Consider the following 18,046-nt stretch of genomic DNA (forward strand, 5'->3'; position numbering starts at 1 on the left):
GCAATTTCGGGGGGGAAATTGCCTATTTACTCAAAACATATTATGTTAACACATAATATTTTTTTAGATAAGGTCAAAAAGGATTTTATTGTGTTGAATAAATATTGTTTCTTCTTTCAAAAAAATAAATATTGTTTCAATTTTAATAAGATTTTATTAATTTTTTGATTAATAATTTAAATAAAATAGTTTAAAGGGAGAAGTTAAATTAGATAGGAAGAATTTGTTAAATAGTTTAAAATGATAAAATTAGTTTAAATGAATGTGTAACTTTTTTATATATTTTGGTGTAAATATTACAAATATGATAATAATTTATATCCATGTTTAAAATCTTTCTATCAAAACTTGTACTTGTAAATACTGCGACGATCAATTAAGTTTATAAAAGGGGTGGTGTATTTACAAACATTGCGACGATCGATTAAGTTTATATACATTTTAGACACGTAGTTCAGTATTAGTTGTTACTGAAATTTCTAGTCCATAGTGATAGAACCTAGAAGTCCATGTGTGAACCTATGTCTTAAACCTATTAATTTACTGAACATATTTAGGTTAGAAGGGGTGGACAGCGGACGGTTCCGGGTGGGTTTCGGGCTCAAAACTTGGAACCGTTCAAACCGTCGGTGTCAAAATAGCAGTCCGTTACCGTCCAAGTGAAGCTACGGTTTCGGCGGTTGGCGGTCTGACGGTTTTAGCGGGTGGTCGGCCGGCCACTGTCGGTTGTGGATTAAACAAATCTGATAAAAAAACTCAAAAAAGAAAGAGAGATGAGAACAAACACCAGCAAAATCTTAAAACCAAACCTAACTAGAGATGAGAATGACATAAAAGAGAAGAATGATGTGTATACAAACAAATAAAAAGCTCAGGTCTGTATCATTGAAAACATAATCTTCAAACAAAAAAAAACAGATTCCGTGCAGAAAAACTTCAGATGAAGAGGTGGAGGAAAAACTTTCTATTGAAATGGAACAAGAACAACAAAGAGGTTGTAGCTCTATTGAATTATATGGGTTTAACAAACAAGAAGATTTCAATGTAAACAAAACAAAAACAAAAAAGAAAGAAAGAAGATGATTGTATAGAGAAGAGAAGAAGAAGATGGCTCGTGAGAGAGAGAGAAAAGTAAGAGGAGTTGTTGTGTGGAAAAGAGCAAAAACTATGTGAAGTTGTTGTGTGGAAAAGAGCAAAAATTACTTTGGAAAGTGAAGTAAAATAAATTAAAATAATCATGAGTCATTGTTTGTTGTGGTCTCAATGTACACGTTTTCATTGGAATGGATGGGACTAGAGAGTAGACATTTACTAGCTGACAGCACACATGTTACGAGTAATAAAGCAGATTGTATTATGCCATCCGAACTCGACCATAGTTACCCAGTACAAACCGAACATACAAACCCGACGACCCGATAAACACGGTTTGCCCCGCCCGTTTTCCTTTTTCTGCTCACGGGCCGGCCGGGTCGGCCCAATCTGTCCACCCCTAGTTAGAACCGGAAATTGTGAAAAGTCTATATATAGCAAGTAGGCATGGCAACAAAACCCATACACGCGGTTACCCGCCCAAACCAAACCCAATCTGACGGGTTTTCCCCGTTTTGACTGGGTTTGGGTATGGGTATGGGTTTTCCCCGATTTCAAAACATGGGTATGGGACGGGTAACGGGTATATAGGTATCCACCCCGAACCCATACCCAAACCCGTCCCAAATGTAAAAAATTAATTTATGTTGATATGTCATGTTATTTTGTTTGATAATTGTCGTGTTAATAAAAACTATCATTGATATTTAAAGTATCAACTAAATCATTCCATCTAACAAATGTTAAAATGAGTGTATTGTTGGATAATGTATTACAACGTTGCTCTTGGGAATGAAAAAAACTTCTATTTTTTATTAAAAACAATTATTCAATGCGGGGATGGGGATGGGGCGGGGATACCCGAACCCGTCGGGTACGGGGATGGGATTCAATTTCTCATCCCCGTTGGGTATGGGTAGGGTACCGGGTAAGTATATGAGAATCGGATATGGGGACGGGGAAGGTAAAACTCGTCCCCACCCCGCCCCATTGCCATGCCTAATAGCAAGCTTCACCTCCATTCCAAGAAACAAAATTCTTCTTCTTTCTTTCTCTTAAACCTGCTGCCCATCATCATCATCATCATCCATAATTTATCCAATTTCCTTAAACTTGGGCTTGAATCAAGGTCTCGGCGGATTCAACTTGTTGTGTTTTTCTCTTTTGCTCTTCTTGACTTTGTTAATGTGCTTATCGTGGACAATTTTTTCATAAACGGGACAATACATATTGCGTGAAAAGAGTTTTTAATTTGTACTGCTTTGACATTGTGAGAATGGTGTGACTATTACAAGAAACAGAAGGAGACAAATATTCAATAAAAAGTATATTTAGTTAAATTTTTAAAAAATGCAAAGATTACCTTTTTTCACATACATTCAATTAAATCAAGTCAAGCACAAATTTAAGCAAATATTTTAGAAATTAACCCATAAAAGTGACGCTATAGTCTGATTTGATTAGTTACATTTTTTTGACAGGATTTGATTAGTTACATGTGTAATATTGTTTAACATGCATGGAAATTAATCTCAAGATTGAACATTCAAACCGGCTCTAAGTTTAAATATGGATGTACTCGCAGTGCTTAGTGTAATTGTAGTTTCCTATTCAATTCAACGATCCTTTTGTTTTTCAGTCCTGGGTGGCAAAAGATTCAATCAATGAGTTGAAAATAGTTTCATGACAACCATTTTCAGGATGGACAATGCCATAGTTTGAATTCACAAAATCTTCAACAAGCAAGTTGATGAAATCATATTCTACCACAACCGAGGAAATAATTCTATTAACCTTATTTCCTAAAATTAAAGAAATAAGCTATACATTCAACACCCTTTCAAATTCACCAGTAATATCATCCAAATCAACTATGTTTGTTTGTTCCATCTTCAGTTTAGTAAGTGCTCGATTCAGCTCAGCAATCCGTTTCTTTAGTTTCTCTCCATTGTCAGGTAATTTAGAAATCATCACCTACACAGGTTTAAATGGAGATGCTAAAATCAGTTTATTGCATTTTGATTACAGTACAAGCCAATACGGTAGGAATGAAACAGACTGAACTATTATATTTTTAGTAGTTGGTTCTTAAAAGAAGTATTTTTGGGTGATAACCAACAAGTTCCTGCTTTTGTCATGATTTAATCCTTGTCTGCCAAAATATATTCTAAAAGTGGAACTGCTTTATCATTGACCAGAGAATGATAATATCTAAAGAGCAACATTCAGAAGAAAAAGCATACCGTATTTGAGAGCATTAGGGAGAGCCGATCAATTCTGTCCTTGATTTCTAACTCGGTCAATTTACCAACACTGCTCGGAGAAGATTCTTTTTTGCGTACATTAACATCCTTGGGATTAAAAGCAAACGCAGCTCTGGTATAAAACAAAATTGGAAAAAAAAATACAAATCAAAAACAAAAACATCATTTAGCTTCAAAAAAAAAATATTGTGCAATGGTGGCTTCGTTACCCATCAACAACTTGCTCATGTGAAGATGATGATGAAGTTCCAGTATATCTAGCATTAGGATTAGGTTTCCTGCAAACATTGAATCAACGCAGCCTTAGGTTTCATAAAACAATTGGCTAACAGAAAAACATTAATTGCAAACATTTAAACAATAATCTGATGGGCCACATCATGGGCCTCCAACTGAGGTGAGGAAAAGGGGTAGGTGGCGGAAAAAATGAGCAAGAGAGTGGTGGAGTTTGCTATGCAAGTCATTGCATGTAACGGAAAGAGATTGGAGACATAGGTGCTGGCGTCATGAACAGGGTCATGAATAGAAAGTGAAAGTAGTAGAGGGGAGTGGAGTGGCTTGAGGCAATCGTTTGAGTAATTATGGGGGTGGCAATCTATCTCTATGCAATATTTCCGTTTGTTCAGTTAGTGACGTTAAATGCTATATGAAAATGCCAGCAACACATTTTGCGCAAAACAAAAACGACACAAGGCAACTAACAAATCACATAACTGCCACAAATTACCAGTGGTTATTTTCTACTTCATACGCAGGAGCCTCCTGAACTGGCTCTGTCTTTGAAAACAGTAAACTGTGGTGACTAATTCCTGCTATGCCTTGACTTTTCAGGAACTCTAAATGTGCGTGGAAAGAGGCATCCCTAAAAAAACAACAAAAAAACTCTTCATTAAGATAAAAATTAGCAGATCGAGCACAATGAGCTAATTAACCGTATTTCTAAAATTTCAAATTTCAATTGTGAGAGATAGATATGAAGAGCAAAGTGTGAAAGTTTTTTATTAAATGACCAAAATAATGCAAAGCAACAATTGATGCATATCACCAATAGTCAAGAAAGAAACACAAAAGCATGTGCCAAGTTTTCAATTAAAAGATAAAGTATAAGATTAAAAAGATATTTCAAAGTTCTGGACTCGTTACACTATATGTTGAGAATCATGTGTCTGATCCAATTGTTGTTGGGTAACAGACACATCAAATCCGTCTTTTGGGAGGCTGAGAAGCTCCTTGAGATCCTGCAAGCAAAGAATGGCAGATAGAGATTGGTAAAACAAATTGCAATTACGACAAATGTATATCTGAACAACAGATAGTACTTCTCAACAAACTTGTACCTTCTGGGAAAAGTACCGAGTTTGTTCTTTCTGTTCAGAAACTGTTTTGAATAATCCTCCTTTATATACCTAAACATCAAGAAATTTTAGTGTCAAAAAGGTCAATTGATGTTCAAAATATTTGAAACGGATAAAATTACCTGCTTCCTGTAGATCTTTTCTTCAACAGTTCCAGATGTCATCAGTCTATACACAATAACATCTTTCTTTTGACCAATACGATATGCTCGGTCAACACTTTGATTATCAGTACTGTTAAAATAGAAAATAATGGCACTTTATATGCTACATAACCGAATTAATATCTAGAGGAAGGGATGTTATTGGAATTTAGAAAGTAAAAGACAGCAACACAATAGATATGACTTATGAGCAATAAACAGTAAAAAAAAAGCTTCTAGAATAATGCACAGTACACTTTCAATCAATTCTGATCTGAAAATAGACCAAGAAGATCAATATTAAGAATAAGGGCAAATTACATAAACCTCCCCTGAGATTTAATTAAGCAACACAAACACCCCCTTCTAGTTTTTAAGTAAACATTAACCTCTCCTCAATTTAACTCAATCAAATTTCCATTAAATAAAGAAATAAAAAAAGGTTGTATTTTGTATCTGTTCCTTCCAAAATACTCCATCCCATCCCATCGTTTCTAAACCTCTAAACCAGACAAAATTGAATAAGAAAGCCAAATTTCAGGGCTGGTGTGAATTTGAAAAGTTACAGAAAACTAAAATCCACTTCAAAAGTTAAGAATATACAAAACAAGGGATTGAATGTAGCCAAAATTGAATTTTGGAAAACTGGTCTAATTCTTTTTTGTGCATTTTTCTGTTGATTGCTTTTTGTGCACCGACGCGCCGACAGTTTTGCACGCTGTATTACCTTCCAGCTTGACATTTCTTGTGCTTTTGATAGATTTTCGTTTGAATATTATTATTATTGTTGTTGTTGTTTTTAGCTAAAAAAAATTGAAACCCGTATTCGAATGGCAGAAATTGAAAATGTTTGAAATCTATAAAATTAATTAATTTAAAATTAAGATTCATGCCTGCAATGAGCTACCCAACCTTAAAAAGTAGAAGACTGGAACTTGCAGTGCAAAAGTGGAAGATGAAGCAATGTAGTTGTGTGAGTGATAGTGGAGGAGTTAACGGACATCAAAAGGTTTTAAGGTGGAAGGGGAGATATTTGTCAATTTGATAACAAATAAGGGAGGTTAGTGTGTTCTTAAAAACTAGAGGGGGTTGTGTTATTTAAGAAATTGGGGGAGGTTGGTGTAATTGCCCTAAGAATAATAAAATACAAAATATTACCAAGCGGTACGTATGGCAAAATTTTAAGACACAAAAGCCACTGATAACAATTAAGAAATTTCGCTGAAGATATGGGCAGAAAGAAACCAAATAAAAAAATAAAAAGAGGAAGTTGGGTATACTTAGTATTCCAACCACTTTCACTCTCGAGGGGCAAAATGATTTTATTTTTTCAATTACTACTCAGGATGCAAGAAAACAAATCCCATTTCATAAAGGATTACATGTAAAATATACTCTCAAATCACCGTACGTGAAAAGTTAAAAACGATCCGCTCAACTAACTACATTAGGAAAATACCAAAGCAAAAGTTTTTTTTTTTTTAATTTAGCAACAATCAACCACCCAGATCGTCGATGCCGTTCAAATGATAGTTATTGAATGTATAGAGGGGATAAAAGGTTAGTTTGGTAGTTGGGGTGGAGGAGTGGAGTACTGAGGAGGTTTAAAGTTTGATTTTCATCCAAAAGTAATACTAACATTTGTTGTTAAAGAACAAAGAGTTCTTGACTAAATAAAATCGTAAATAGCTCGCAATCTATATCTAATTTAAAACCAAAGTAAAGGAATATTTCAAGAAGTACCTAGGGTTCCAAGCAGGATCAACAACAATCACACGATCTGCTCTTGTAAGTGTCAGTCCTAAACCACCAACCTGAGATGTCAACAGAAATATTGGAGCTCCAACACCATCTTGGAAATCCTGAAATCAAATTAACAGTTAGACGAGGAAAAATGACAATTGGAGGATTTAAAACCATTACTGAATATGCAAAATACTTACATCAACAATTTTTATTCGGTCACAGGATTTTGTTGTGCCATCAATTCGTAAAAAGTCATAACCTTGAGATGTTATGCATTCCTATAATAAATTAACAGAAACCTTAGAAGATTCTCTCATACTGAAACACAGCAATAAAATGGTGCAAGGAATAACAAGGGAAAAATCCAGTAGCATCTTGCAAATGAACTAAAGTTGTTAAAAGTTTATGTAATAATCACTACATATGCACATCCAAGTCCAACCACAATAATTTACCAACATACAAGAAATAGTTGAGCAAATGATTGAGTGGTTGACTGCATGCAGACAAAATGACACAGTTAACGTTATGGAATCACTACCTATGCACATCCAAACCCAACTACAACAAATCCCTAACATACATGAGTGGGACAGCATGCAAAGTGCAGGCAAAATAATTGTAATTTTAAAATATAAATGAAAGAGGTTAATTCGAAACTGACCTGAATTAAATTAAGCATCTTGCGAGTCTGAGAAAAGATAAGCACCCTATGCCCTTCAGGGATCAAATTATCCTACAGCAGATGACATTGACTATAATTTTAAGCAAACATGTAAACTATGACCATTAATTGCATGCACATGACATCAGCACTTACCAATAATGACATGATGAAAACTATTTTGCATGATACATCATGCTTGTCTTCAAACTTATCTGTTTCTGCAACATCTGCTATATGCATCGCTAATTTTTCCGCAACATTAACCTCCTCTGGCTTTAGCATTGATTCCAACCCATCCAATACATCCTCCGCAGCCCGCTTAGTCAACAGAAGCGGATGATCACATATTTTCTTCAAAATCTGACCCATTTAAAGATTTTCAAAATATAATTTAGAAAAGCGAGCCATAGCCAGAAAGAAAGAGAATATTACAAGAACACAGCCAAGAAAGAAAGAAATAGAATGCAAATAACATAATAAAAATTACCGTAAGGGCAGCCAGTGGTGAACCATCAAATGCTGAGAGAACAATCTCACTCTTCAAAAATGCTTCATAAAGATGCCGCTACACCAAATAGAAATAAAAAGTCAACATAACAAGTGTTATCACAAAAGATAAAATGCAAAAACAACAAAAATTGCATATCTAACCTGAACATTGGTCAATCTAAGCCACACAATGATTTCTCGTTTCTGAGAAAGTTTTGCAGTTGTTTTTTCCGTATCTTGATTGAAAACCTCACTCTTTAAACGTCTCAAAAAGTAAGGCTGAATATGATCCCTTAGCTCCTGTTGAGAAAGGAGGAATTGTAATGCTCAAGTCAAAGTTATATTTCTAAATAATTGATTGATGGTCAAAGTATTACAGAACACTAGAAATTATGGGATTCATTGTAGTTGTTGGGAGATGTGGAAATATTTTATAATATCTTGATATTATCAGTGTCTCACAGGATTTGTTTCTTATAATATCTTAAATTAATCCTAGATTATTTTTTAAAATTAGTTTTATGATTAGATTCCCTATTTAATCAAGATTTGGAGTCATCTGTTAGTGTAAATTAGGGTTAGTGGTTCATCTTTTTTGTAATATGAGATTATCAATCATGTCAAACCATAATCATAATTCAAAGTCTTCATATCCTAGTTTTCTTTCTATAAAACCAAAAAATTCTGATAGTGTTCAAAATGTTCAGTCAAGTAATTGTTTATACTCAATTGAAATAGAATGATAGCTGACATAATAATATTACTCAAATAAGGGAAGATGATACTTTCACACCAACTTGAAGAATTGTGTATCGAATATTTTAAGTGTAGTTATGGAGCAACCAGCACATAAGATAAGGGAAGATGATACTTTCACACCAACTTGAAGAATTGTGTATCGAATATTATAAGTGTAGTTATGGAGCAACCAGCACATAAGAGATAGTATTAGGTGCGCATCCACTATCTATACTACACAGGCACTTGTTTATTGTAATTTATCAGTCATTCTCTCTCTCGTTATTATTCTCGTTTCTTGGAATAGTATCATCATTTCAGAATTCCTTCTTTTTGGAGAGATACTCTCTTGTATATAAATATGACCAGTCTATGACCAGTCTCTTTGTATGTTACATACCAATTTTATCTCTTATTCAATTCAAACATTTCAAAGGTTTTCTGTGAAGGTTTATAGTCAAGGGTTAGTTGATTATCAACTAAAAACTGTTCTTTAAGTTATAACCAATGTAAGAGCATCATTTGCTTTCCAAAAGATACCTTCCTCAAAAGAGTTATCAAAATAAACTCCTAAAAGATTCAACATCAACCCAGTCTTGAGTGTACTCTTATGCCATCGAAAGCCATAGTTCAAGCATATATTAGATTTCAAAGCATAAATGATTACCTTTGCTACAGACGAACCAATACATTTCTCTCTGGCTGAAGCATTTTTATCATTTCCTCTAAGTATAGGTGTTTCATATTTATCTTTGAACCTGAGAAATTATAATTTCTAAGTCACGAGAACCTTAGCTAAATAAATATTGCATGAAAATTACTATTACCATTTTTTGTCACCAAGCAAGTCGGGGCAGCAGAAATTGAACAGTGCCCACAATTCCTGTTACAGGAATCAAAGAAAATTGCATAATCTGAATTTCAAAACAATATGCCCCACGGTATAAGATGCACGGATGGGTGATTATAAATAAAACAAGACAGTTTTCATCAAAATACCTTGAGATTATTTTGCAGTGGCGTGCCGCTAATGATAATGCGATGAGCGCTGGGTATCTCGAGCAAACTTTTAGCTCTCTGAGTGCTTGGGTTCTTTATAAGATGCCCCTAAAGTTAAGAACATTTTGAACCAAATAAAAAACCATGACTTTAGGTTTCAACATAAGAATTTATGTTCAATATTATGCAATTTAAATTTAAGCACATTTATATGATTGACATGATGAAATAATCTTGAGTTGTCCCACAACTATCCTCACTCATCAAATATGCATGCAGTTAAAAAACCTGTAAGGTGGGTTTCTACGAAGCCAGTGATTGTCAAAGTTCACACTGTCCTTGAACAGCATAAATTATAGGTAACACATCTTGCTTTTTAACTGACATACTTCTAAATTCTTGTGTGGTTTCTAACATAGTTGTCAAAGCGGAAACGCGGCGCGGCGCGGCCACCCCAAAAATTGACGCGGCGCGGTAAGCGGGCGCGACGCAGGTGCTTTTACATGACGCGGACACTAAAACTAAATATTATATTATTAATTAAGGACTAAAAAAGTATGAAAAAAATATATTTAGTATTAATATAGATGAGAAAATTTTATTTTGCATTCACATTTAGACTTCATCTTTGATCATATTAATTCCTAGATCTCTAATCAATCTTTCACTTCTTCCCTTTCTTCTTCATTTTGACTGTAAAAAAAAGGATGATTAACCGAGAACAAAGATGAGATTTTGTGGTTTCTGATGAGATTTTTTTGTTGCCCCGCTTTTTGCCCGCGTTGACCCGCTTTTTGCCCGCATTGACCCGCTTTTTGCCCGCGTTGACCCGCTTTTGTTCCGCTTTTGCCTAACGCACGACTCGGTCGCGTTCTGACGCGCTAGGCTGTTTTCAGCCGCGCCACGATCGCGCCGCGTTAGACCGCTATTGACAACAGAGGTTTCTAATATAAAATAATAAATAATTTTACATGCAAATTCAATGAACACCTTTCCTGTTATTATGAGGCTTTATATGCCTCCTTTGTAAATGTGTAAGGTTTAAAGTTCGGTCCAAAGGAAAATCAAGCCAACAATATTAATTGTTCCCAATTCCCAAATAAAGCATAGAAGTTGTAAAAAAAAAAAAAAGGAAAAATGCGCAATATAAGTTTTCAGACTCAATTTTTCATTCAAAAGCAAGATTCGGTTTGTCTCACAATACTGACAGATCTTGAAGTTCTTAAAGGGAAGAAAAAAATTAATCAAATTTTTCCCAAATGAATCTTTTTTCTCCAAGTATTCAACCAACTGTACACACTTCCAATTTTTCCAAAGTTATCTATTTCCTATAGGATCTGAGAGCTACATGATACAAAAACTACTGAACAAAATATGAAGTGTGTAGACAAACCGACATTAGATCAGATAGGTTTTACATAAAACAAACCCATTCTTACCTCATCAAGTATCATGTAATCCCATGTAGGGCCATCTTCATTGTCCTCATCATCAAAATATCTATGCCCCTTTAAGGACTTGGTATTGTTGCGGACAATATCATATGTGGTGAGAAGAACACCTTTGTCCTAAAGTGAGACAAGAAAAAACGTAGTTTAATATTGATAGAAATGAAGTAATCAAATACAAGCACCTAACCCCAATTTTTCAGCAATCAGTTAAATATGAACCAGCGAACCAATTTTAAATATATATTTTCTGAAATAAATTGACGCACACAAAATAGGATCCCTTCACATTCTCAAGCTCGATTATAAGTCCACGTAGAATATGAGAGATGTTTATTATCCTGGTTGCTACAAGGCATGAGTATAAACTTACTTCCTAGATACATTGAACCAAAAGGGCAAAACAAGAAAGATTAAGTACCTGAAGTATGTACTGAAGTTCATACTCTCTGAGTTTTGCACAAGCTCCAAAATATCTGCAGAACAGCATAAATTGGCAATTGTTGTTATTAAAGAAGAAAAGTTTTAAATAAACATTTTAAATAAACTATTGTGATAAATAAAGTCAGGCAGCCGCACTCTTTCGTCTTCTCAGATAGGCCAACAACTGATAATTCTTTGATCCAATGTGGCAATAGTGTTTTGGGGGCCACAACCAATACCCTTCTAATCAAACGGGAATGAAACAGTCCAGCTAGAAAGCCACAAATCTGCAAGAAAAAACCAGCATTGGTAAATCACAAACTAACTATTGCAAACTAGAAGTTGTAATATCTTCTCATTTCATTTCCTTACCTGCATTGTTTTTCCCAAACCCATATCATCTCCCAAGATTCCACCTTTACCCCGAACATGCAATGACCAGAGCCACTTCAATCCTTCCCGCTGATGTGGATACAACATTTTTGCAATCTTAGGCTGCAACTTATATGTAGATCTTGGGTCATTCAATGTTATAGAACCATCATTCTCAGGCTCAAAGTGATCCAACACCTGAACTGAATCATCTGATTCATACTCAAGACCACCACTATCATTCTTAGTATCCTTTGATGAGATGTCATGGGGATCTTGTTTTGGTGAAAATGAAGATCCAGCACTCCCAAACTCCAAACCCTCATCTTCAAAAATTTCTTTCCCTCCCACAAAACACTCAACAGGCTTTGTCACTGTCTTCGGCCTTGTCACCGTCTTCGGCTTTGTCTTCTCAACCGATAGCTCATCAAACTTGGAGCTAAGCTCATTCAAAATATCCCTAATATCATTCCTACCCCTACTCTCCTCAATCTCAATCACATTTTTCTGCACCGGAATAGGCGAATCAAAATCCACAAGATCACCATCAAACGTAGGCTCGTCATCTGCCACACTTTTGCTTGCCTCTTTATCTGCAGCCTTGCAAAGACGGCGCCGCCCTTGCACCTTAACCTTAGTCTTCTTTTCCTCTTCTATAAATATTCCAAAAACAATTAATGTGATGATCGCGAAATCAATCAATCCAGGTGAAGCAGAGAAGTAAACACTTACTAAGAGAACACACATCCAAAGTCCGTGGAACCTCCTTTGGAACAAGAGCTTCTTCTGCCTTAACTGGTTGGCGAATCTTCGAATAATTTTGACCTAATAATATATCAACTTATGTAACCAAGGTTTGAAATGAAATCTATATATTTGATAAATGATTAATGTGATGATCATGCAATTGATTCAAGTAAAGCAGGAAAGAAAACACTTACCACGAGAACAATTATCCGAACCCCGAGGAACCTCAAATGGGAGTGGAGCTTCTTCTACCTCAACTGGTTGGTAATTTTCCACATGATTTTGACCTAATAATATATCAACTTATGTTATTGAGGATTGAAATGAAATGGAATGCATATTTTTTATGAATGAGTAATGCAATCATCATGTTCTCAATTAAAGTGAAGCAAAGAAAAAAACACTTACTAGAAGAGTAATTTTCAATATCCTCTAGAACCTCGTTAGGAAGAGGAGCTTTTTGAACCATAACTGGTTGGTGATTCTCATTAGAATTTTGACCTAATAATCCATTAGCGTAAGTAACTGAGGATTGAAATGAAATGCAAACAAGATCTATACAATAAACAATCCATGCGACGATAATGAAATCAATCAATTCAATTGAAGAAAATACTTACTAAGAGAACAGTTATCCAAATCCTGTTGAACCTCGCGAGGAAGAGGAGATTCTTCTACATTAAGCTGTTGGCGATTCTCAGGAGATTTTTGTTTACCTAATAATAGATAAACATATGTAACTGAGTAATGAAAGGCAATAAAAATATAAACAATAACAACGGTAATAATTAGAATGATACAAACACAATAATTAGAGAAGAAAACACTTACGAAGAGAAGAATCTTCGAAAAACAGTGGAACCTTAGGAAGAGGAGCTTCTTCTACTTTATCTGGTTGAAGATTTTCAGGAGAATTTTGACCTAATAATCAATTAAGAAAGTATGCAACTCAGAAATTAAAAAAAAATGCGATTGAGATTCAAATAACAAAAATGAGATAACAGAATAGAATGGAAATAGTACCGATTGGAGAATCGAAGTCAGTGATAGCAGAAAACTGAGGAATAGTATCATCATCATCATCAACGTCTTGATAGACAAGGTTTCGAGGTTGAATCGGAGTATCGTATTCATCATCAATGGATTTGGAAGAGGGTTTAGGAGGAGCAGAGAGATCTTGAAGAAAGCGATAGTGACTATCGTTGAGGCTTTGGGGTTTTTTGACGCTCTTATTCGCCGCCATTGAAGAACGTTGTGTTTTGTTTGAAAATGAAATGAAATGAAATTGGGATTTCTCAACGTATATATTATTACGAGTGCTTAGATTCCCGCTTTGTTCGCTAATTTGAATTTTCCATTCAAGTTGAGGGCTCAAATCGGGGCATGTTATCGCTTCTGCTTCTCGAGTTACATCAAATTCAACGGCTCATTTTCACCAGGATTTTTTAATTTAAGTTTACATTTTCAAAATAAAATAGTAAAAAATAAAAACCGGTTAATTAACCTCAAAAATTTTATTCCTTCACAAAAAAAAACCTCAAAAATTTAATATTTTTGGCTCCTTTCAAAAAAAAAATCACTTAAAATTTATTTTAGTTAGAGGTTCAACTTGTATATTATTGAATGATTCTTTTTAAAAAGAAAATATTGGCAACATCTTTAGTCTTTCGCCGGAATATCCTTTCCATTTTTTTTGTTAGGTTTAGTATTATTTTTCTTTTTACAAAGCTAAAGAAACAAAACAAGAAAAAAAGTACACCGTGAAGAGAAGGAAAACTACACTCTATAAAACTAAGTTCAAATAAAGTTTATGGAGAATGATGTCCAAGATGCCAACAGGAGGGAGGGATATACCAGGGGATGTATAACTTAGTAAGAAAGTCAACACAATTATTTCATTCTCGTAAGGTATAAGCGTTGCAATCATGCCAATTGATGATGAAAGAAATATTTGATGTTTTGGATTGAGAAGTATCATACTTGTGAAACCTTGAAATTTGACTAAATGATATCCAAAAAGTGAGAAGAATTTGTGAAACCAATCACGGCGTGGTAATTTAATTGTTTGGCTAATAAAAGCACCTTATGAATGACGTGAAGCTCGACATAAAGAATATCATAGGATCCTGATATGTGTCTTGAGAAGCCTGAGATGCAATTTCCAAAAGGGTGAAGAAGTAAACCACCAATCCCACCTTTGTTGGGATTGACAAGACAACGGCCATCAACATTAAAAATGGTGCAAACTTGTTGATCGAAAGAAATCCATCTAACCTATATCTATCACCATGTTTTTGCAAGCTGAGAACTAGGGAAGTAAGAAGAGTTGGAGTTGATTGAGAATATTTGTAGTTACCCAAAGACCACCAAATACAAGTTGCAAAGATGTTGGAGTTGATTGAAGATAACCACAAACAAGACTTTGTTACCTAATTTGGAAACACAAACAAGATTACCGTCCTAACGATTGAGATAAAACACATATAACATGTTTCAAAAGAGATCGTGATGTCAGCAACCTACTCGATATTTTTTTTGGAAGGCCTGCTCGATATATTTTTCCCTAAAAAATGATTTTTTATTTCTTTTTTAAATAATACCTACCCCTTTTTGTTCGATGAATAAAAATATGTTACGTTTCGTGTATGATCTTTTTAAGATCCGAAGTTGGTAACTCAAATCATGTTGGAGTCTTAATAATGCTTAAAGCATTGCTCGGCCATTTTTTTAAAGATTGCATGCATCAAATCAATATTGAAGCTGCGATAGCTAAAGATTTTCCAACAAGTTCGTGACATATATCGAAGATATTCAAAAAAATTAATTGATCGCATTTGTCTACTTACTATATATAAAATATAAATCCCTATGATTTTACCATTTTGCCCCTAAGAAGGGCATTTTTGTAATTTCCTATTGATGGGGTGTGGTTAGTGCCACCTCATCATTTTTAGGGTGCATTTCCCATTTTGCCCCTCACCATTTTTTTTAATTATTTTATAATTTATATATTTTTAATAACTTTTATGCATTTCCCATTTTGCCCCTCACCATTTTATTTATTATTTTATAATTTTTATATTTTTAATAACTTTTATAATTTTATATTTTTAATAACTTTTAACTATTTTCCAATTTTTATTTTTTTAACTATTTTTTAATTTTTCACCCAAATTTAATTGCTTCTACATCGCCGTTGTGGGAGATTAAGGTATCGTTTGACCCAGCTTTTTTCCAACTTCTCTACATTTTTAAGGAGAAGTTAGGTCAAACACACCATCAATTAAGTACTTACTAAAAAAGGTACTTTTTTTAATGAATAAAATTGAATGAAATGAGCTTTAGCCAAAAGTTGTTGAATGTTACTTCAAAAAACTACTTCTCGACAATTTATTTCACAAGCATCTCTCTTCAATTCACGTTGGGAACCTTTTCTTTTATTTTCTAATATCACTTCCCATATTTTTCGTGAGGGTAACAGTTGTGCAGACAAGCTGGCGAACATGGGTCATGGAATTCTTGGATCTATTTGGTTGGATACGCTCCCTGCTGAGATACATTCTGATTTCTATCGTGACAGAATTGGTCTTCCCAATTATAGATTTCCTTAGCTTTTGTATTTCTCTTTTTATTGCTTTTTCTGTTTTCTTTTGAGGGTTTCGGTCTAGTCCCCCCTCTTTCTTTGTACATATTTTTCCCCTTTTTTTAATGAATTTAGAGTTTGACAGGCACAGGATGGAGGCTTCCCGGGGTGCCAACCTAGTTGGGATGTCGGTGTTGTCTCCTGATGTCTGTTTCTCTCCCTGCTTAGCAAAAAAAAAATATATGTTTTTTTCTTCCATTTAATTTTTTTTAGCCGTTCCATTTAATTTTTTTAAGGAGGTTCCATTTAATTTTATTACTTTTTTTTCAAAGAAATTTTATTATATTTTTATCACTTATATATTTAATTTAAATATCGTTTAATCATAACAACCTCACAAATATTTTTATTCACGCTATCATTTAATGATACAAAATATTTTTATTTTCTTTCTTCAACCTCGCAAATATACAGACACACATATTAGCGTTTAGAGTAATACTTTATGTGTGTCTGTTTTTTTGTTACGCTAATGCGTATAATTTTTATAAAATTTTGATTTTAATTAAAAGTAAAATTTTAGATGTCTTTTCTTCAAAAAAGGTATAGATGTCTAAAAAAATTATGCTTATCTTATTATATATATATATATATATATATATATATATATATATATATATATATGTATATATGTATATATGTATATACACATAAAAGGTATAGATGCCAAAAAAATTATACTTATCTTATATATTTATAATGCACCTTTATATCGTAACAAACTATGCATATCTTTTTCTTATTCAAAAAAACTAAACATTGCTAAATAGAAAAGGTATTATTTTCTATTTTGTCAGCATCAGATGATAGGATTTTGTATAAGTTTGATAATGACCCGAAAGATGTCTTTCCTTGTGTAGTGGGAATATAATTGATGTAACACTATGGGAAAAATACTCCGTAGCTTTATCATTTACCATCTATTTACCTTGAGTTCTTTGCTTCCATTTTGTAGTCAATGGCAACCAAAATATATGTAACAATTGGTCAGGTTTGAGGCTGCTCATCAACCTACATCATCCGGTTGTTGAGAAGTTTAAGACTTAGTAAGTTTGCATTATGATTTCACAATACAGTGTTAGAGTAACTTATTATTTTACAATCCGATTTGATTGTTTTTTGACCATGTTTCTTGAGTTGTTGTCGTGACCTTAACACTTCTCAAGCTCAGAGTCAAAGCTTCAGTTAGAACTTAAGTCAGAGTTCGACTTCTTCTCAACGTACTTCGTACAACGATTTTTCCAAACTGTCTCAGGTTAGGCCAATTGCTGAATTTATAAACTTAGTCAATGTCTGCTTTTTTTATGCACAAACATGCTTTGAGTTCTTTTACGCACAAATTAAAAATACGTATTCCATAATTTGTGTTAGGAAACATACTGCATCACTATTTGGAAAACAACTAAATTCAATCCTAACCAGTTTGGATTGTATTATGAGAGTTGCACTAAATGTTCGAAGAAATCAATGTCAAATGGTGCTAGCTATATACGCGCACATGCGGAAGTGATGCTTAATTTTCATTTGTTTCAACAATGTTAATTGGTCAACGGGATACATATAATGTACATGCATGCATTTATCTAGACTTAATAGGAAGATAAATTACAAGTCATGCTACATTTTCTTTAGCTTAAAATCTGTTATGCTACCTTTATTTTATAAGTATATGTAACTATATTCGCATACATCTTATCCATGTAAATATGCAATAGACTAATATTGCAGTTATTTTCATGTTTAGCATTTCCCAAACGAGGTGTCAAGAACAATTCTGAAAGGAAAGCGCAAAACAATCACTCTCATTGATGACCAGACACAGAGATAATATAACTGTCACCTCATTACCGCCGATAGAGCAAGCTATGAAAATTACTTGGGTGGGCAGTGGTTCAATTTTTGCAGATAACGAGTGATGGA

General features: G+C 33.9%; 1 protein-coding gene across 4 annotated transcripts; it reads right to left on the reverse strand.

The window, feature by feature from the left end:
- Window positions 1–2,680: 2,680 nt before the first annotated feature.
- On the reverse strand, window positions 2,681–13,759 carry LOC146933919 (protein CHROMATIN REMODELING 24-like). Of its 4 annotated transcripts, none has more exons than XM_085705714.1 (26): window positions 13,507–13,759; window positions 13,315–13,404; window positions 13,104–13,199; window positions 12,892–12,984; window positions 12,678–12,740; window positions 12,469–12,561; window positions 11,737–12,389; window positions 11,521–11,651; window positions 11,363–11,417; window positions 10,933–11,061; window positions 9,494–9,601; window positions 9,322–9,377; window positions 9,162–9,252; window positions 7,919–8,056; window positions 7,755–7,832; window positions 7,421–7,627; window positions 7,265–7,336; window positions 6,798–6,878; window positions 6,598–6,716; window positions 4,834–4,945; window positions 4,694–4,762; window positions 4,500–4,594; window positions 4,084–4,218; window positions 3,566–3,634; window positions 3,336–3,468; window positions 2,681–3,066 (listed from the first exon to the last, which is right to left on the reverse strand). In XM_085705714.1, exons 1-26 carry the CDS (start codon window positions 13,724–13,726, stop codon window positions 2,914–2,916), a joined length of 3,339 nt encoding a protein of 1,112 aa, XP_085561840.1. In that variant the 5' UTR covers window positions 13,727–13,759; the 3' UTR covers window positions 2,681–2,913. The 4 variants fall into 4 exon arrangements, with proteins under 4 accessions (XP_085561840.1, XP_085561839.1, XP_085561842.1 ...); XM_085705713.1 differs by having other exon boundaries at window positions 12,678–12,770; XM_085705716.1 differs by lacking the exon at window positions 12,892–12,984.
- Window positions 13,760–18,046: the final 4,287 nt, after the last annotated feature.

The sequence above is a fragment of the Medicago sativa genome, chromosome 4 (assembly GCF_051527215.1).
Source record: "Medicago sativa cultivar Bolivia chromosome 4, Bolivia_mono, whole genome shotgun sequence".
In the NCBI taxonomy this organism is placed as follows: Eukaryota; Viridiplantae; Streptophyta; class Magnoliopsida; order Fabales; family Fabaceae; genus Medicago; species Medicago sativa.

Coding starts and splice junctions, on each gene's coding strand:
- LOC146933919 (XM_085705713.1), bottom strand. CDS start 13,726: ATGGCGGCGAATAAGAGCGTCAAAAAACCCCAAAGCCTCAACGATAGT. Junction 7,337..7,420: donor TTTTCATCATGTCATTATTG/GTAAGTGCTGAT, acceptor CATCTGCTGTAG/GATAATTTGATCCCTGAAGG. Junction 3,067..3,335: donor CCCTAATGCTCTCAAATACG/GTATGCTTTTTC, acceptor AAACCTGTGTAG/GTGATGATTTCTAAATTACC.